The sequence below is a fragment of the Dendroctonus ponderosae genome, unplaced genomic scaffold, assembly GCF_020466585.1.
Source record: "Dendroctonus ponderosae isolate FM_Combo_2020 unplaced genomic scaffold, Dpon_F_20191213v2 Dpon_F_20191213_1, whole genome shotgun sequence".
Lineage (NCBI taxonomy): Eukaryota > Metazoa > Arthropoda > Insecta > Coleoptera > Curculionidae > Dendroctonus > Dendroctonus ponderosae.
Window position 1 is genome coordinate 58,425,725 of NW_026017110.1, and position 20,857 is coordinate 58,446,581.

The following is a 20,857-nucleotide window of genomic DNA, read 5'->3' on the forward strand; positions in this document are numbered from 1 at the left end:
TATATATAAAATTGAGAAATTATTAATACATTTTTTGCGTTTGCTTGGATTAACGTTCTTGTTCACTAACTTTTTGTCTTATAATAAGAACGCTAGATTTTTTAAATAATTTTAAGCAGTTGGTGATTTCAATTTCTTTAAAGTATAATTACTTATAGTTTAACATTCCCACAAAAGTTGACATAGAGGTCGTGCAGTAATTTTGAATTTAATGCAGTTATTTTTAATTTAAATTATTTTTTTCTGAACTCATAATTTACGAATGTCGTTCTGTTGTTCCAGGGTACATTTTGAATATAAAAGATGAAAAAACCGACTGGGTAAGAATAGACGTTTCTCCTGAAGTATTGCAATATGCTATTGAAAATTTAAAATGTGGTACCTCATTCTATCTATATGTGGCAGCACAAACCCGGGTAGGAAGAGGCACTTCCAGTGCAATTTTAAGTACTCATACCAAAGGTACTGATTTCGAAAGCTCCTACTTTCCTTCTCAAAAATTCCTACTTTTTCCAAAATCAAGTTAACATTTTGCATAACAGGTGGTCCTCCATTGTTGCCAAAAGAGGACCAAATCTTCGCAGCGAACTCTTCGATGATTACAGCGAATTTGAAGAATTGGCCAAATGGAGGATGCACAATTTCGAAATTTTCAGTGGACTACAAAACTTACAGTATAGACAAATGGCACTTGATAGCTGAGAATATTAAAGAAAACGAAATTGTTATTCATGACTTGATGCCTGGCACTTGGTACCAAATTAGAGTGATTGCTGAAAATGATGCTGGAGTGGTTCGGGGATTTTTCAATGTTGCTACTTTGTCTATTGATGGAAGTAAGTATTTTAAATATTTTTCATCTCAAATATGTTCATGCCTCTAAAATACCGCAAAACATTCCTGGGTGTTAAAGGAAAAACCAGTTAAAATTGCTTGGTTTAAATGGCTCCAAACGCATAAATAGCAGATGCAAATGTTTAAAACCAAATTAAAAACGCCATTTGGAGCTTGCAATTACATTTTGCAACATATTTATATAATTATCTGGCATAAGCTATCGATGACATAAGAAAAACGAACAAAAAACTATTGTTGGCGGCCTGTACTTGTATATTATATCGAATGCATAAATCCTTGTTTCCTTATGACTTGTAATATACCCTGAAGAAGTCATTAAATGGCAACGAAATATTGAGCAATAAAAGCACAACTCGTTCTTAGTCTATCGCTTAAGCGTTCACTCTTGGCCTCATGGGATCAACAGCTGGTTTATTTAGTAGAGGTCCCATTGGATTCAAATTACTTTGATCATTGGCTGAAGCAAATGGTCAAAGTTGATTTTGGTTAAACAACACCTTGATTGGATATTTTTGAAAACCTGTTTTTAAACAAAACTATATTATTCCCTTGTATATCAAACACATTCAAATGCAGACCTCTAGATCGAAATTGAAGGCTGCAATAAACGTGTAAGACCACCTTTAGACTTTCCAAATTGCTCCACATTAAGCAATTTTCCTTCCTATCACGTATATTGATCGCGAAACGTTTGAAAAGTACGATATCGATATCAGGCAAAGAGTGGTTACTTAATTTGTTTTGTCTGAGCATTTATATATGTACAAGAGCAAACGTGAAATTGGCAAGGTCGTTATATGGAGTAAATGATTACCTTGAGGTGCCGAGAAGTTAATACCGAGAGATTGGAAACACCTGATTTTTTAGAGCGATTTTAATCGTACGGCGGTTGCTCGCTTGTCCAGGGTGTGTCCCAATTCACTATTTTCCAACCGCCCGTTAAAAACAAATAATAAATATAATTAGTTGCTGAATATTCCTCGTTGCGTGTATAAAACAAACCTGATAACCAACAATTGAGGATAGTTTTAAAATCAAATCTTAAATATCGCTGATTTATTGATAATAATCATTTATTTCCAATTACATGTTCAACATCTAGAGTTCCCTACAATTACCTGAACGCCCCCCAATGATCATCGCAATTTTCATAAGATAGCGGCAAAGTAAAGTTCACTTATTTAGTAAGAACTTTCCCAATGTTTCACAGATTTTTTCAAATTTGTTTTGTCTTTAAACCGCAAGAGACAACACTGAGATTTGCGTAAAACAAATTTCTAATAAAACCAAAAACAACTGCAACTATATTGGATTTAAAAAAATTAATTAGAAAATAGCTAGGTATTTAGAAAACGTTGAGTTTCAGCAAAAATAATTCCATCACATAAGCTTAAGTTCAAGTTGTTCTCGCTAAGTACAGTACTTTTTTAAAAAGAGAAATACTCCAGTTCTTATTAATTAAGCAATGCTTAAAGAAAAAGTCAAGCTTTAAACATTCTGAAAATTCCCAGAAAGTAAACAACTGACCAATTAATTGCAGTTTTCAGTAAATCGCAACTTATTTGCACAGAACTGCCCAAATGTTTCACTAATTATTAAATCAATTATTTTCAATTACTTTATAACCAACAGTCAGATAAAAACAAAATAACAAAGTACAGTATAAACACTCTAACATCAATTAGCGTTATATAAGGCCGCATAGTTTGTAATATAACCGATTATCCATAGAAGCTACCAATTATACTCCAACCAGAAATAAATAGATGGATTCGTTTGCACAATATTCGGATTGCTATTAAATAATTCGTTATTTCCAAACGGTGTTTAACAAATACGTAGAACTCTCCTAATATTATCGAATTTTGTGGTGATAATTTGTTCTCACTGGAAAACTTGCAATTTAACACTAAATTTATTTAATTTATAACGGAAACAATGTAATATTCAATATAACAAATTAGCAAACTGCTTAGTCATGAAAAATTCGTAGCGAGGAGACAGAAAAAAAACAAAATTTGATATGTCGTGGGAAAATTGTTACAGGATTTAAATGCCTTTTTTCATTTGTTGACTAATAATTTTGACCACAAATGGCTTTGTGGGTTAACTTAATAACGAAAGCTGTTTGCTTTATTTACGCTTTTTCTATTAAGGATATTCCACAGCGGATGTGCAGAAGTTTAAGAGACACAACTTGCTACAAAAATTATAATTTTTTTACTGCATTGCAGAGTTTTGCTTTATGTTCTTTTAAAGCGCGTAATTTTGAAATTATATTCTGAAAATAGAATCTCATTCTCTTAAAAACTTATATCCATATTTATAGAATTCCTTTTCTATCATTACCATTATTAGCTATCAAATGTCAACATTGAATAAATACATAAGCAATAATTATCTAAATTATTGTCTTTATAGTAAAAATATGTGTCTTCAAAGTCCAAGCGACCTGACGAAATTAAACAGGCATGTTGACATATAATTCAATTCGTTTTAAACGGATTACTACTTTTTTATCTGATTGATTTAAGAGTACCTGTTCCGCCCTTGGCATATCTGGCTTGTAATCATGTGCTAAATTTATGTTATAAAGATTTTAATGCATGTTGAATGGATTGGCTCTCACAAGGAGGAAGCTGCTTTTATTGAACAATTAAATTACGAAATCCAGTTTTCGAATTCTTCTTCCGCATAACCGAAATAAGTTCTTGTCATTAAATACTACATGTTTATGAAAAACACCGCCCAGTTATTCTTCAACAGCTCTTTGTTACACTTCTGGTATTGAAAATGTCAAGGATTGAATGCGACTTTTCAAAAAATCGCTTTATTTCAGGTCGTGTTCCGATGCTCCCTAAAATGTCTGAAGAATCAAAAAAATTTGAAGAAGGCAGTTTTTGGAATGAAACAGTATTCGTGATACCCGCGTCTATTTTATTGGTTCTAGTTTTTATTGTCGCTTTCTGCCTCCTGATTGCGTACCGAAGAAAGAGGTAAGTGGCAATAAATAAAACCCACATTGGTGATAAAAGAAGCGAACTTGACAGAACGACTAATAATCACGAACAATCTGAAGTGGAATGTGAAAACAGCGAAATGGAGACTCAAACCGCTAATGAAAGACGACAGAGAAATAGACAGGAAAAATTGGTTGAACGAGAAAACAGGAATAATATGCAACAAATTTATCTATCCTCCCCAGTTAAAAGTTGCGATAAAATCACTGAGAGTGATATGGCAGGTACAATTCAAAATAACTAGATTAATTTAAAACTTTTCCGTACTTAATTAAATTGATTTAAACATTTTTCTTAGCCGATAAAATTCAATCGATCTCTGAAATTTTGTTGATATTTGCTAATCAGATTCAGTGTAATTGAACTTTAAAGTGAATGTGTTGTTGTGATACAACACTTTTATATCAAGCCAATCTAACTGAATAATTGAGATTCATTGCTGCATATTTTTCTATTGCCAATCCGCACTTAAGCAATGAATAATGATAAACAGTTTTTGGGAAAATCGGCCTATTGTATTTATATTACAATATTTATGTTTGGTTAATTTAGCTAAATTGCTAAGCTACTTGTCGGTCATCCGAATAAAGCATATTACAAATTGTCTGCCGAAATAATTTGCGCTAAGTAAAGGCTTCATTGTCGAATAATGCTTAATATTGATGTGACGAAAGTGCGCCAAGACCATATTTTATGAATAATATTGTATTTTGCAAACTAGTCTTGAAATTCAACTGGTTGCATTTAATCAAGAAGAAAATGAACTGAACAATATTTTATCTCAACTATCAAATAGATGATACAAACTCTTACCCCAGCCAAGTAAATCAGGCCAAAATTGGATAACCCCAGTTATATTTGGAGCTAATTTCAGAACGCGTTATATAAGCCAATCAAAGTGTTATGTAGAATTTGAAAGAATTAAAAGTTACCACATTTAAGTGAAATTTGGGTAAATCGAGTAATTACTGCAACAAGTATTAGAGTATAAACAAACAATAAGAATGTTAATTGAATCGCTTGACGTAAAATAATATTTTTATCTATTATTAAATAGAAAACGAGACAGGCAGTTTAGTGCAATGGCTTAGGTAACTGTTATGTGTTTATAAAATTAGAATAGAAATGTCAGGGAAATTAACGAAAAGCAGTAACGGTTTGGAAAATTATTAAACGGAAAAGATACAAAGCCAAGAAGCACCATTCTAGACACCATCATCAGAATAAAATATTGATTTTGAACGTCATGCCATGCCGCCTAGGAAAATTGTTTTCAAATTCCCAAAATTGGGTAAAATGTCTAAAATTCAAAAAATGTTTGAAAACAAATAAATTGAGGGATTCGAACAGAAAGATTCAAGAACATTTTAAAATTTTTACAGTTGGCGCATAAAATGTTTGTTGGGAAAGTGTTTTAATAGCAATAAGGATGACTAAAATACTTAGTAAGTCGTGTAAATTAATGTACAGAGATATAACCTACTTGTATCTTACTACAGTATTCGTGACCTTCAACAAATGCTGAAAAGCGCAATACCTATACTGATGTCCTTTTTTATAACATATTTAATTATATTCCGAAAAATGAGCAAGGTTAATGCTAATTATTTTTGATTTTATACGGTTGTTTTGTAAGGACCCATTTACACATTGACCACAAACTATGCCGAAGTTCCGAAACAGTCGAAAACATTTAAGTTTTTATGGCGATTTTTACTCGAGTGAATTTGTTTTACTATTGGGAAATGCGCAAGCATTGTCATAGAGAAGTCTCTGGTAAACGAAGGAAACCTTCAACCTGTAGATTATAAGGACATTTTGCGCTTTAGTGGATTTATTTCCAGAACAAAAACTTAGTTCATGACCTTGTCCCCGTTTCGCATGTGTCCATAATCCTCAATTACCACTGGCAATTAATTTGTAGTGATATATATATTTACCCATATTAATTGCCTTAGATTAAAAGCGCATACTGGTTGATAAGTCTCAGTTGAAAGTTTGATTATAATTTACTTTGCATTTGACTTTTTTTTCTTTTTAAATCAACTTACAACAAAAAGTGTTTTAGTTCTGCTCTTTTGTTAACAGGTTTTGTTTGAAATTTCGTTTAATTTAAGGAAACTATGAGATTTCACCATACGCCACATTTGTAGTACCAGCATCTAATAACAGTCATTCTGTTAAAACTCCCGTAGATTATACGATGCAATTTAAAACATTCAGCCATATAGAAGATGGGGAACATTCTAAAATTATTATTCCTAAAGCTCAACCTGGAAAAGGGACTTGGCACAAGAACCAGCACTATTATAACAACGACTGTAAGTAGATAATGTAATTAAAATTTACGAAAACGTAGCCGTTTGCTCGGAATTATCCATAATACACCACATACAAAATTCAATACAAAAGCACGATCAGATAATGTGTTCATATTTCCCAATATACTACATAACAGTAATATTTCGGCTGAACCAGTTATTTATTTGAGAATGCTGTTTTTCAGCCGCTTTACTACCTCAATCCACTCATATTCTCTATCGCACGCAAGTACATCGTGACCACCACGAAGATACTGACTCTGAAGACACTAGCGGCTCAGGACAATGTGGAGCTGCCGCTATGTCAACAAGCTCTAGCTACAGGCCGCCAAGGAAAAGAGAGCATGTGGAAAGACACTGTGGTGTAGGCTATACCGGCTATGAAACTCTACTAGTAGCCGATTTATATCGAAACAAAGATAGAGATTCTAGTACTGAGTCCAACGACATTTCGCCCTTGGCGGCACGAAGACAAACTCCTAGACTGATGGGACCGAAGAGGCACTACAGGACCGCAAGTAGTAGCAGGTAGCCAAGGTATATTGAATGTTGATCCCTTAATTCATTTTACCGTCAATTGCTTGAGATGTCTCTTTTATGGAAAATTCTCAAAATAGTAATATATGCTGTTTCATTATTTGCATGAAATGTTTTCCTCAAGTCCAGGTTGATGACCGCATGACTTTTAGCATATCGTATCTCGGCATGCATCTTTGGTAGTATAGAACGAATCTTAGATAGTCAGAAGTAATTGAATATTATTTTAAAACAGCAAGTGAGAACTTCTAGATAGGGAACCAAAAAGTTTAAAATTAAAAAGGCAAACATGCAAAACTGACTCGTTAATATTCAATTCAAGCGTCAATGACTTCAAGTGAAATTTGCGATAATTTAGAATATTTTGCTCTTAGAAAACATTTGATGATGAAAATTGAACACAAGCGTCTAAAGAGTTCGCTGCTAGTATCCTGTTGGAAATTCAACCGGGCGTTTGTGAACAGGAAACGAAATTTATGGAATTTCATTAAATAAAGCACGACTTGGGTTAACCCAACCTTAGTTGAAAGCCGAACCTTGTTTGGTTCCCAAAAGGTTTCATTTCTTTTCATGCTTAAGAAATTCATTACATTACATAGTCGGCGACTGAATGCTGCTATGAAAATAGCTCCTTCTTTGCCCTTAGAATATGCTACTTTACGCATTATTGACGGTACCTCCATATGGCACCAGATACTTCCTTAAAACTTCTCCTTCTTGAAACGCAAGAATAGGCATGTTATTTAAGAATCGTTTACCTACAGTTATCTAATAAAATTAAGTAGTTCACTTTTATGAGGTCTGTATTAAGAACGTAACGAATGCCCGATTGATATAGGTTGAAGTAAACTGTAAGCATTAACCAGCCTAAGTGCTATAAAACATTTAAACAAGTGTGTGTAAACGAGGTGAAAGGAACACGCCAAAGTAGAGGGAGTATAAAATTTGCGAGCTATATTCGGTTATATAACATATCAAGGTGTAGTACACATAAGTTATTCTATAATGCGACAAAAAATCGCAGTCACATTGGCTCAACAACAAAAAAATACAATACAGGTATTGTGTGAAAAGAATGGCAAATGTTGGAGATTGATAAAATAATAATGGGAGTATGCTTGAGGCAAGGATAGAATCACGTTGTACCAAATACTGCCTATTTGAATGGACATCCTAACTGACATTGCCCTCACACTAGGAGGTCCTTTGTAACCTTTACACTTTTCAACATGCATGAAATGTAATGTTATGTAAAACTCTCCTAATTATTTTCAATAGGTATTGCTTTGATTCGACCTTCATCTCTATTTAATGGCATGTACAAATTTTTGTTGTTACGGACCAATTAAAGCTATGTGATTATTCTCAGATTTTCTGTTTAACTTTCAGTTCAGAGGATGATTATATTTTTACCGATGAGGCTCAAATTAAGCCACCAATATGCTTTTCAGATAGTAGAGAATTAAGCGAAGCCGAGTGTGATAGAGACTTGAAACTTGCAGAGATTATTTCATCAGAACTCAACGATATATTAAGTAGGTGAGTACATTGATTTGTAAATGTCCGTATATACCAGGATGACCATTTGTTTTGATATTTTGACCGGCAGTTGGAGCATTTATAGTATCTCTAAGACATAATCTAAAACAAAATAATTTTGCTTGCTAAACAAATTTCTTGTAATAAAATTCATTTACTCCAAGTATCACTTTCTAAAGTTCTTCACATATGTTAGAGAACGAACTGCTATTACAATGCTTGGTACCAATAACTAGAAATGTGGTGCAATATGAACTTATTTTATAAAACTTCTATTGAATCATGTGCTAAATTTTCCAAAAATCCTTCTCCGTGTTTGCATCGAATTATTGTTACAAAATTATTTTAGAGAACATCGAATTTTTCAGCGGTTTTTGTGTTATGCACGTTATTTTAAGAAATCAATTTGCTAAATTAATCAAATTGCTTGAAACGTTCCAATAAAAAATTGCTAGCTTTCTATTATTTCACCAATGTATACGACAAGGAAAGATCCGACAATATAGATTCGATAGTTTGGAGAACAATGCAAGCTTCCTCTTCAATTGGCTGATTTGAATATAAAGCAATCAACTTTGGATCTTTTTTTCATTATCAGGTACCATGAAAGGCGAGAAGAAGAAAGGAAACAGTTCACCATGCTCGTTTAGAATGATGGCTTTCAGCAGACCAGGAATTTTTTATTTATTTTAAATTTAAAAACGTACTTAAACTTACGAAGTAAGTGACTGTTATAATATTTCGTCATGCCAAGAAAATTCTAAATGTTGAATCCTCGCTTCTCCACTCAATTTCCTCCAAATATTGAGGCAATGTTCAAACCGTGTTCCAGCAACTTGAATGTTAAGTGTACTGTATAATGTTTAAATAAACGGATCTAATAAAGTAATGCAAATTAAATACGCCATTGGGTTTTATTATCCTACTCTTATTCCCACGTGCACACAGTCAACAATCACTTTATAGTTCAACAAAATCGTATTCACTTAATCCTAAATAAGTATGTTGCTGGATTATAAAAACAATCTCACCTACGTACAATGCGGACCATTATGGTGAAAAAATACAGCTGAATAGTGAGTAAGGCAGAAGTAAATTGGCATTATTGCAGAGACGAACAATCATTGAACATATATTTATCCGTTCACAAAAAAAAACAAGCGACCAAAAATTTGAAAGTCAGTTCAGGAGTTATACCAAATGGTAAATACTGAAAAAGCACATTTTCCAATGGGATAGGAAATGAAGGTTGATCAACAGAAAACCTTCTTCAAGTTGAAGAAAATGTGTAAAAAACCAAGCACCTAAACCTGAAAACGTATCGAAATATTTTCCAATACAAATTTTGCAACGAGTAAAATTGCGGCAATAAAACCTCGATGTTAATGCGAGTGCATCAATCTGAAGATCAAAAAACGCAGGAACTACAGTAGTGTAGATAACCCCCAAGATGTCCGTTGAAAAAGAAACGGAAACGGATCTACTCGAGGTCAATTAACCTTCAAATGTGAACAATATACTAAAACGAAAGAATATTTAACTCATATGGCTGTCCAACCCTTTTCGGCGTGTGTTTCAAGACCGATAATGCTTTCGTCAGGTTTCTCAGGTCTTATCTAATAATCTAACTTCATTCATAAGTCTCTTAATCCGGCAATGGAGGTGGCGTTGGTGGAAAATGCAAAACAAATTCGAGCAGTAACCATTTTGGTCACTAAGCATTATTCTCCTTTTTGGAAAACATTAGCCGCGAAGGTAAACCATTGTCCATTGCGTCCTTGCACCAAGAATAATCTTATCTCTTATGGGAGCTCATTACGCTTACAGTGGGCATGCAAAATAAATCGGCATGATACCAGAAATAACACAAATTTGGTTAATGGACCCATAAGTCTTGTTGGTAATCATGCAATCGCTGACTGCCCAAGAGAAGGTATTGTTTAATGCTCTGTTAAGCAATCAGACGACCTTAATGTCCAAAAATTCAACTGCTTGTTTTCTTTCAAGTACAGGATTATTGCCACATCAGAAAGCTCACTTAATATGCAATATTTTTTATTTGCTTCCCCCATTACTTCCAAACTATATTAAAGTTTCTCAAATAGAATGCGTTGATTGCTTTCTAATAGCTCATAGGAATTTATTAAGTGCAGTCCAAATATCCAAAGAAAAAATTGTACATGGTTCTTCGTCGTTGATATTGCAAATAATCTAAAGCTTTCGAAAATTAAATTTATTATAGATGTAATATTTTCAAAAAATATTCGTCAACTATCGAATTCCTAAATTGCCATTGAAGCAAGGCAACATTTAAAAGTAGCTTTGAAATGCTATTTATTAGTTCAACTCGCCTTCGGACTTAATCCCGACTTCTGACCAGACCCTAATAGTTGCTAAAGATAATTCGAAGCCTGAAGAATAAGATAATTATTCGTTACTATTACAGCCCGAAATCTAATTGCTTTTTAAACATACAATCAATTTACATTCCTCCTGTTTCAGATGCCAGATGCTTAATTATCGCTTGTAACATTGTCGTACCGTACATTACCCACCCTAGTTTATGATTTATGAAAATTCCAGTGAAAAGCAAGCAAAAGATTCGTCCTCAAGCCTCGTTGTAGCCGCTCGCTTATCTAGTTTAAAATTAAATTTAGTGCCAAAGGTAGTAATCTGACACCAAGCATAAAACATGTTCTCCTTTGTAGAGTTATAAAGTACTCCCAAGAAGGGAGTGCAAGAATTAAATGTCCATGCTGTCAAAGACACAAGGATGAAAAATAACCGGCAAAAAGCGATGACAATCGTTTGCAGACATATTTATTGATTGTTTTTAAAAAATCTACAGAGGGTAATTTATACTCGTATCCATATCAATGTGTAATTTTTAAAAAATGGCTTAAACCAGTCTTTGCATGTAGGTAATTAATTGAAAGCAATATATGAAGAGAAACTCTTGAGAAGCTCCAGGGAGCTCGAACGACTTTATCTATTTTTTTTGTGATGAAGAATTAAGTTCAGAATAAGAGGAAAACGAATAGTTTCTATAATGCAAGCAAATAATAGATTAAACCACCAATGCTCAGTGATTATTTTAAAGAGCAAGTAGCCTCTAAAAAATATCGGATTAGGATGAAACGCTAAAGCCTTTCATGGCAATTGCTTGAAAACATGCGGGTTTTTGAATTACTATTATTCAGATGAGTGTTGAAGATGCTTCACGAATCAAGCAAGAAGACTCTTGGAGAACACTCCTCTGAAGATGCTAGCAAACCGTTGGAAATAACGTCCTACAAACTGCCTAATCAAGTGAACCTTGCAATTAAATAAAAATTCAGACAAAGTACGGGGCGGGTCACAGCTATTCATTTTCTCTGTGGTTCGGTTCAGTTAAACTGTTGAACGAAAAATAGCCCAAATAACGTTAACGACTTGTCTAACCAAACCCCCACTAAAAATAGTTAAAATAATGCGCATTGAAATAAACAGAAAGGTAATAGAAAAAAGCTTAAAAGCAATCGAAATTAATTGTTGGCGTCGAGCGACAGGAAAATCGAGAACAGAACGCATAACAAACGAGACAGTAAGATAAATCAAGCGAAAAACGCACTCTGTATCAGATGTACAGTCAACTGATAAACATATGGCATATAGAAAGAATACAAGAACACAGAATTCCGAAGCACGTTTCGAGACAAATAAAAAAAAATATTAGAAGAAAAAACGGCCGAGACAGATAGAAAATGTCGTAAAAAAATAACGTCGTAGAACGTTATGAACCGTTATACAGATAGAGATACAGTAGTGCGCACTCATTTCTGGATACCCTGTATAACAGCTCACAATAACCTATTGTAATATCTAATCTTAATCTTGGGACTATCAAAGATCTAACATGATCGTTAAGTGCATGTTTCAATGCCAGAATACATTGTGTTAAGCAATTTCCGTTGAGCAATGAAAATATTTTGGATTCAGTGGGGAAAATAACAACGGCTCTAGATTAATGTGATAGCGAAAGCTCGTGGAGAAAAGTCCGAGTGATCTCACAAAGTGATCACCCAGTATTCTTCGGATAATAAATAAAAGTAGATCAGTGAGAAAAATTAGAAGGGCATTACGACCCACCCAGAGTTACTACATAGAAAGAACTACCGCCTAGAGCTCTCAACGAACTGTACTTGCAAAATAAATTATACCTAGTTGCTCGAATAAGGTTCACTTTGCACTTAACAAATTATGCGTTACGTAGCAATAAAAGGTCAATAGTAATTTCATTAGTACTGTGAGAAATCGCTGCAGCAATTATTATAAAAAGCAATTTGAACAGAAATTATATAGTGCTGCTCATACATTTAATAATCTGGTGATTTTTTTATTTTTGGTGATAAATAAAGTTAATCATAATATCTTGTTAGGTATTTCCACGAATTAGGCCCATTCATGTAATAAAAAGATGGAAAAGCGTAGAACATATAGCGCTAATGACTTTGGTAATTAAAACACCATTATTAGCAATTCCATTGAGAGAACCGCAGGACTTTCTAATAAAGGGCCTTCAGCTGGAATTTCGACTATTAGGAAGCAGGTTGGGATTTGTCAGCTGCTGGGATTTTGTTATATCATGCATGACCCTGTATAAAAGTACTATCACTTAGTTGGAATAATATCTTTAGACAATAAGCAACTAGCGTCTTAGCTTCGACGCCAATATACTTCTTAGTGGGGGGTTTCACTGGGTTTTCTCTTCGCGGTTCCCCACTTGGGACATTTCACTAATCATTAAAGAACCACTTTTATTCCTTCGGCTACCCAGTCAGTGCATTACCGCGTTCTGTGCTGTCACATTTGGGGAGAATTTTTCGATTTCTACATGGGTGAAGTGCATTAGCTCCTGCGTGTGATCAGTGTTCCCTGGATATTAAGTGCTTAGTGGAAAAATGGTTTCGAAATACGTCATTGCCGCGGTCCTGCTTTCAGCTACCCTTTTCGGTAAGTCCCTAATTCGCACAAGATCCTTAAGTGACTTGAAAATTTTGAGCCTCGCCGCTCTTTGCGGGCATCTCTCATGTATGTGTAAGAATACTAATAGCTAAGCATGCATACATTCAGCGATGCAATGCTAACAGAATAATAAGGTAACTAGGTCACATTTGTTTTGATTTCTGTAATTCACAAAATCGCTGTCCGTTTTGCAACAAATCGTATGCAAATACAATATTAAACAGATACTGTTACTAACAAATAAAATTTTATTTGCCTGGATTTTGCTGCTTGAAAAAAAATCAGTTAAGTAATATTTTTTATTACCCAGTATTCTTCAATATTTAATTACCTACTACAAATTTTCGGTTTACTTTGTATTTTAATTGTTCATTCCATATTTTCTACCTACTTTCGTTCATGTGGCGGTTTTTTAATCAAATGTCCTTTTTCATTTGAATTTTGGTAATCTCCTTTAATCCTGTCAAAATTTTTAAATTAATTTCCTTTTTTGAACTTGCAAGATATCGTGGCAGTCAAACAGCACCATTTGAGCTGCAGATGAACGTGCATTTTAGTCGCAGGTGTTAAAGAGGAACATTCTTAATTATGTTTACATTATGTTTCCACAGATTTCACTTTTCAGGAACTTGAGGTCTCTGTCATAGCATTTATTGCCATAAATGCATTTTTAACAGAATTTCCTGTCCTGTACATTTTTTTGTAGCTGTACATTTGTTTTCTGTAGTACTTTTGTGCAAAAACACATGAAAAATAAGTAGGTTTGCAATAAAAAATTAAACCTTGCTGAAACATCAAATTGCATAATTTGCAAACCCAGTCAATAATTCCCAAGACAGAATGCGGTAAAATTCACCTGTGAATCTTCTATGTAAGCAACAATCCCAATGTTTTGCTTAACACTAGTTGGCTAACTTATATAATTCTTCATTGTTATATCAGCCTTTGTCTATTTTTTTTTGTTTCAAGTTCAGGCGTGAGGACTAATTTAGCTGGTTTGCTCAATGGAACACGATGAACCGCGATACTATAGAATTACTATTATGTAAACATTCGAACATTTCTTCGTGGGAAATTTATGCCACAAATGACCTTATTGTATTTTTTTTTATTAGCTTAACCCAAGCTAACCCAGAAGTAAGATAAAAAAACGATAAAAATACTAAATGCAAAATCTTTGCGCAAATAACGATACAAGGCTATCCAATAGTAACTTGTGAATTAGAGCAGAAATGGTTTGCAATATTTTCGTGAAAATAGCACGTTTTATATGCAACCAATCTAAAAACCTAAACAAAGGAAAATTAAAAAAATTGTGTTTAAGAAAAAAAGTGAAACTTTAGTAAAGTGGTATTTACTAATAATAGTTAGTAACATAATATTTAAAGTTCAACCAGGAGAAACCAAGAAAGACTTCAAAAGTAGATATTAATTTCACCAAATAAAAGTACCACTATTAATTCAACGTGAACGATTTAATATAAAACAAAATTTTGGCATGTAAAATTACTTAACTGTTGCGAAATTTAGCAAAACATTTTGCACAAGTCACAAAGATTGCAGTTTGGAATTTCAGACAATATCTTCGATGTGGCTTTTATTGTGTGCTATTTGTATAGAAAAGATTAAATCCAACCGTAATTCATTGCATTAATTGATTAAATTATGGTTATTACTACAATAATCTTTTATTGCGATTGCAAATCGGTAATTTCACTTCTCAGCCTGTTATTGTTATTTAGGCAATATATTCTCAAGCTTCAACATCAGTTAGCGCATCGAATCGCGCTTGAATCATATTCGTAAATAAAAAAAAAGCAAATATTTCATCAATCAAGAGTCATAGTCAACAAGATTGACAAATAGTAGATGGCACTATATACTATATAGAGAGAAATATGCTCAAAAGTTAACATTTTGCTTGCCGCCACATCGCGGTTGAAGATGTTGGGAGCTGAGGCAGGGAAAACGTTAAGTAGACATTTTAATGGTCAACGGTCATTTCACTTATTAATAAAAACAACTACATTCTTTCACTTTCAAAAAATTAATAAACAGGAAAAAATTAAAAGGTAGAAGTAAAAAAGCATCACAAGAACGAAAGTTTGAATGATAAAATTCCCAGCAAAGATAAAATAAATTTCAACTAAAATAGTTTTCTAACTTCCCGAAACAAAATAATGATTAAACCTAAAAGGAGTAAAAACATTTAACTTTGTTGTACTATACAATAGTAAAGGCCTTGACATATTATGGCAAAAAGAATTTACAAATAGTTCTATGCTTGGCCTTGCTTTCTATAATATGTTTCGCAGCCAGGGATAAACGGGATTAATAATTTCTCTCGTGTTACATATTATTACTCTTATTATTGTCGATTATTACTCGATAATCGACCGTGTCTGAAAGCAAAAGTCCACCGCTGACCTAAAGAAATATGAAACGAAAATGAGCGTCGTTTCATGTTCCGGATTTCTCATCAAAGTCGCACCAGCTGACGCTTGTGTTTATATACAATAAAATTTTGTTTTCACTAGCTGAACAAGCAGTTAGGGAATTTCAATTCGAATTTATATACCAAGGATTCAAATTTTAGCATTTGAACTGGATACTTTCTAGGGTGTTAATGCCTAATCTCAAGAGGTAGATATCTGTTTATTGCACAGATTTTTTTTAAACTTTGGCGATCAGGTCGAGTATAATTCACTTAAATTAATCATTAGGAAAAGCTGATGGTTATTAGGAAAATCGACGCGTTTATGCCCACATGCATAACAGTCCTTGTATGATTCTTACTAAACCGACACTCCTGCAAATCAATTAACACATGCAGCGATTCATTAAAATTATTTGTAATAGACACAGGTTTCGGTTTCTATGTGTTTCCTAATACGATTTTCTCAAATATATTATAAGTAATTAGAATGCCATAAAATCGAGGTTATTAGACACATCAGCCAAGTGATGCTTGGAACTGAAACAGCGTAAATTGCTGCGAAATGACTAGAGTGAAACTTCATCGCCATTATATGGGATATGGGACACGAATATTAGTTAAATCATAAAAAAATAATTTAATCTGTAGACTATTTTCACTTTCAATACTTGGCTGAATTTTGTTGAACTATCTTTCTATGTCAAATCAATCACACAACTGATCGTTTTATTAGAACAGCTAATTTCGCCAGTTAATTTCATCTACACGGTGAATAAAACCTAATTCATACAAGCTCATAAGGCAAAATGAGAATTTTGAGAATTTTTGTGTTGCAGCAAATTCTAAAATAAGCGGTAAAAGGTTTTAAATTTTTCTGTCATGATGTGTTGAACTCGCCCTCAAACTTCGTGACCATTATTTTAAATGAAGCAGCAACATCTGCTCTTTCTTATACACAAAAATTACTTTGGTACGAATTAATAACTTTGGTTCCTTATCTGTGTTCTATAAACGTTCGTTTTTTTTTGTAATTCACTGTCAAATTTATAAAAAAAGTATGAAGAATAATTTTGAAAAATGTTGAAGTGATTTTGAGATTGTCTCAAGATGTAACGTTAACCAGTGAATGATAATTATTTTTTATGAATTGTTATTTTTGCGACCATGCATTGACCTTAAACATCATTATTATTTAACCATTAATGAGAAGGTTGGAAAATGAAAGCATTAGAACCGATTCAGGTCATTCTTAAGAATAACCGTAATTATATCAAGTTCATAAAAATTTGACGAACGAAGGATACACATTAGATTAGATTGTACCACACTTTTTGCTTTCACTGGGAAGATATGAAGTTTAAATAATATGATAATGTTTGAGGTCAGAAGATAATGTCTTTATTCTGTGTTTAGATTTTCATTAAGGCAGTGAAGAGATTTCTAAATTCTCTAAACGAGATGACGAGATCTGAAAAAGCCTGCTAATTAAACCATTAATAAATGCCATTAAACATAATTAGTCGATGTCAATTGATAATAATCTAACACATTTGATAATCACAGCAAGGTGTAATTTTTACCAATTTGGTAATTAATCTTCAGCTAATTTACGCCAAGTCGTATAATTGCTAAGGCTATTCAGCTCTCATGAAATACGATGTCATTGACGAATAATAAAGTATTTGGATTTTATGTGCAAAGGTTGCTATTTAATGACAAAAGTTCATCATTATGATTAAGATCAAACAATACATATTACGAAACAATAGACAATGGCATACAACTCAGGTTGTTATACGCATATCAGACAACAGCTATAGGATATTAAACAGGAGCCCAAAAATCAAATATGAAAGATCACTTTTCATGCATGCAGAAGATGACGATTTTGATGTTGATTTCATTCATTTATCATTAGCGAGACCATTCAACGCAGTGTGCGATTGTTAGGCGTTTTATGAGACAGTGCCTAAATTCAAACAATCCCAGAGATAATTAATTTTATGGTTGAGAGAGTCAAAAAGAGAGAAAACAGAAGAGAAACAACTCAAATGAAAAAATCAAACTGCTTAAGAAGATATTTACAAGAAGAAAAACACATCAATTAAATGGAATGACAGAATAACAGGAGCGTTATCAACTATAAGCACAAGGAAAGCAATTAAAAATAAACTCAACCTTAAAGTGTGAAATCATTAAATACCATATGACTGCTTAATCATCAATTTCCTGGTGACAGCTTCGAACATTGATTGGGGAGAAGCTGGTTAGTATGAAGTAAAAGAGGGCGTTACAAAAACCACTAAATGTCACGGACAAAGAGTGAAAAACCCACTAATGAAGGCAATCCAGCAGTAAGATATTCCATATCGAATTATTTGAGAACAATATAACACGAGTTGTCCGTGATTTGCTTCTGGTTCCTTCAAACCGGATACGTCTCGTAAATGGTAACGACTTTTCAGGACCTGAAATAATTGTCTGTTCACTCATAAGCTTTTTCAGTCGATTTTTTCATCGAATATAAATATGTATATGTAAATAACTCAAAACTAGTCCAATCACTTTTTAGAATTCCCATTGAATGCACGCAGAAGCCACAGTAATTATGAAACAATTTGGAAGCAAAGGACCATGACAAGCGTTACATAAAAGATAAATAGCTCTACTTTGAGCACCGTTAGCTTAGTTGATGAAAGATCGTGGTCATGTACGACCATGTCGAATTTGACCGGTAAACATGCATCTCTAGTTCGAGTTTTTGTTAAGGACCGAAATGCATTTTAGGCTGTTATTAATCAACGTTTTTTGTCTCGATTTTGCAACAAAAACTATTACTTAAGATTCCTGGGATTTCTTTTATGAAACGTGTTATATCAAAAGTTGTTATTTATTTAAATTAGCAGATTTCACCATTGGGACGTCACGATGGAGAAAAAAGAATTCGTTTCAAATCGTGGTTTTCGAATGAAAAGCCACTTAACTCTAGAAACATAGTAGAATTTGTTTAAATCGTTAGAACAATCGTGACAAAACCAATTATGCAACAAAGATAGCAGTTTAGGCACGATTATGGAAAGTTAAATGTTCAGACAACATCTTTAATTAGATCAGCAAATAGCATTTTTGTAATCCAATTATGGTTAATTTTATAAGGCTGTGCCTATTAGAGGTAATAGTTCTAATTAAATATGAATTGCATTATGAAATTGATAAGCAACATCGACTTTTCAGCGGCTCACTGGTGAGAAACGCGCAAATTTATCAGATAACTTTTTTTCCTTTACAAGCTTTTCGATTATTGAAACCACCCTATTAGATGTTTTGTTTTTTTGAATCTGTAGTGCTTTTTGACTATAAATCTATGACATGAAATTACTTGATTTGCAACAATAAAAGGTTTACTCATTGAAGCCTACATTTAATTGTTATCTGGCAAATTTGGCATTCTTAAATGTAATCCCTGAGGAAAAATCATGAGTTTTGCGAAAGGTTCTAAAACCTAAGTAAATTAATTATTAAAGTAATAAATTGTGCACCCACGAAAAGGTAATTTACGAAAAAAATAAATAGTTTAAATAAATAATGCGAAATACCAATGAAAGCCAAGCCCTATACTAATGTACTTGCTCATCAATAAACTTGCTCATCAATAATTTACGAAAAAATAAATAGTTTAAATAAATAATGCGAAATACCAATGAAAGCCAAGCCCTATACTAATATACTTGCTCATCAATAAACATTATATTCATATCTGAAAAGGTAAATAATTGTGCATTTCTGGCATTTTCAGCCGCATATTTCAACAGGTTCATAAAATTTACACACTCTTATTCAAGGTGAGTGATTATTAAATCTGGTAGAATTGTTAACAATGTCAAACCAGTATTAAGCAAAAATCCAATGGAAAAATAACTAGGCTTTGTGGACTTCCTGTTCCTCATTTTAAGTGGGAAATATTAAAATCAAGTGATTGCACACGCCTTTTGCGTAAACTAAATTGGATATAAATTAGGCTGGTCAGGATGTTGCTTAAACACTTAATCGACTGAAATTCCGTATATAAATCGCTTAAACCATATGTCTAGCCCATATCACCACGGGGCATATTTAAATTTACAAAGATATTAATTATCGAATGCCTACCATTATCATCTGAAGCTAATTCCAAGTGATATTTAAAACAACTTGTTCCAAAAGCAGCGATGATAAATATAGATGTCGCAACATCTAAGAACATGGAAGAACTTTGAAAAATTAGTTAATTAATCAAATCTTTAGAACAATTCCTCTTTCCTTCATGTCCTCAAATGGTCCTCATAACTCGGTCATTTAAACGAACTGGCCAGTCCTTCTATTCAATAAACATTTGAATGCTGATATTTAGAACCAGTTTATTTATGCAAATTCAGTGGTTAGCAGCCATATGTAGCTATTACATGTAAATTAAGACTACCGAGCCGTTCATTGCATAGACGAATGGAAACGGAAAGTTTGAAATCAAGTGTACTTCAACATTGACAAAACAATGAACGAAAATGAAATTTGCAGCTTTAGGTCGGTCGATGATAAATATTTAATACTTTAAATGAAAGTGTGAAAGTAATACTGATTATGATTTAGTAGATGAGCAGATTGAATTATAACGGTTTAGAAATTTAATAACGTCAGTGTCTAAAGGTCTTTCTGAGAAACAACTTAGGAATTTAAACCGAGTAATCATTTCGTAAATGCATATACTGTAAAGGCAAAGAGCCATGATCTACGCGAGAATGAATTAAAATATCCTTTTTCAATTGCAGTTTTCATTGAATTTGCTTTCAAAGATCAAACAAGACGAAATTATCCTTGGCTTAGTTCAATGGGTCAAGGCCAAAATGTCGGTAAAACATCTCAAAAATTCAATACCTTATACTTTCTCCGGCAGTTTGTTATTCGTACACACATGACATATACAAAGTTCTAGGAGAGTGACCTTTTCAATTTCAGAAGTTACATAATTTGCTCATCTCACTTACCAAATTAAACATGAATAATCAATCAACTGCCGCGAAGTCATTGTCGCTCCTTAGAGCCTTTGGCTAAAGTTGATATATGTCAAGCTAGCGTACTAAATAACAATAATGAAGAAATATTTA

General features: G+C 33.1%; 2 protein-coding genes and 1 long non-coding RNA gene across 6 annotated transcripts in view; 2 read left to right on the forward strand and 1 right to left on the reverse strand.

Moving 5' to 3' along the window:
- The window catches only part of LOC109532909 (Down syndrome cell adhesion molecule-like protein Dscam2), an 86,333-nt gene extending 77,154 nt beyond the window's left edge, over positions 1 to 9,179 (forward strand). For 2 of the 4 annotated variants that reach the window (XM_048665315.1, XM_019898046.2), the window contains exons 25-32: positions 283 to 462; positions 543 to 836; positions 3,698 to 3,854; positions 3,909 to 4,102; positions 5,996 to 6,199; positions 6,385 to 6,736; positions 8,126 to 8,275; positions 8,874 to 9,179. In XM_048665315.1, the coding sequence (XP_048521272.1) occupies positions 283 to 462; positions 543 to 836; positions 3,698 to 3,854; positions 3,909 to 4,102; positions 5,996 to 6,199; positions 6,385 to 6,731 (1,376 nt within the window). In that variant the 3' untranslated portion in view covers positions 6,732 to 6,736; positions 8,126 to 8,275; positions 8,874 to 9,179. Of the gene's footprint in view, positions 1 to 282; positions 463 to 542; positions 837 to 3,697; positions 3,855 to 3,908; positions 4,103 to 5,995; positions 6,200 to 6,384; positions 6,841 to 8,125; positions 8,276 to 8,873 lie in introns of those variants that run through there. The other 2 variants (XM_048665337.1, XM_048665321.1) reach the window with 2 other exon arrangements.
- The window catches only part of LOC109532912, a 100,108-nt gene that overhangs the window by 70,896 nt on the left and 8,355 nt on the right, over positions 1 to 20,857 (reverse strand). The gene's annotated exons all lie outside the window — the stretch shown is intronic.
- Positions 12,962 to 20,857, forward strand: part of LOC109532910 — a 32,637-nt gene continuing 24,741 nt past the window's right edge. Inside the window, exon 1 of the mRNA XM_048665307.1 lies at positions 12,962 to 13,267. Within this exon, the coding sequence (XP_048521264.1) occupies positions 13,216 to 13,267 (52 nt within the window). The 5' untranslated portion in view covers positions 12,962 to 13,215. The remainder of the gene's footprint in view (positions 13,268 to 20,857) is intronic.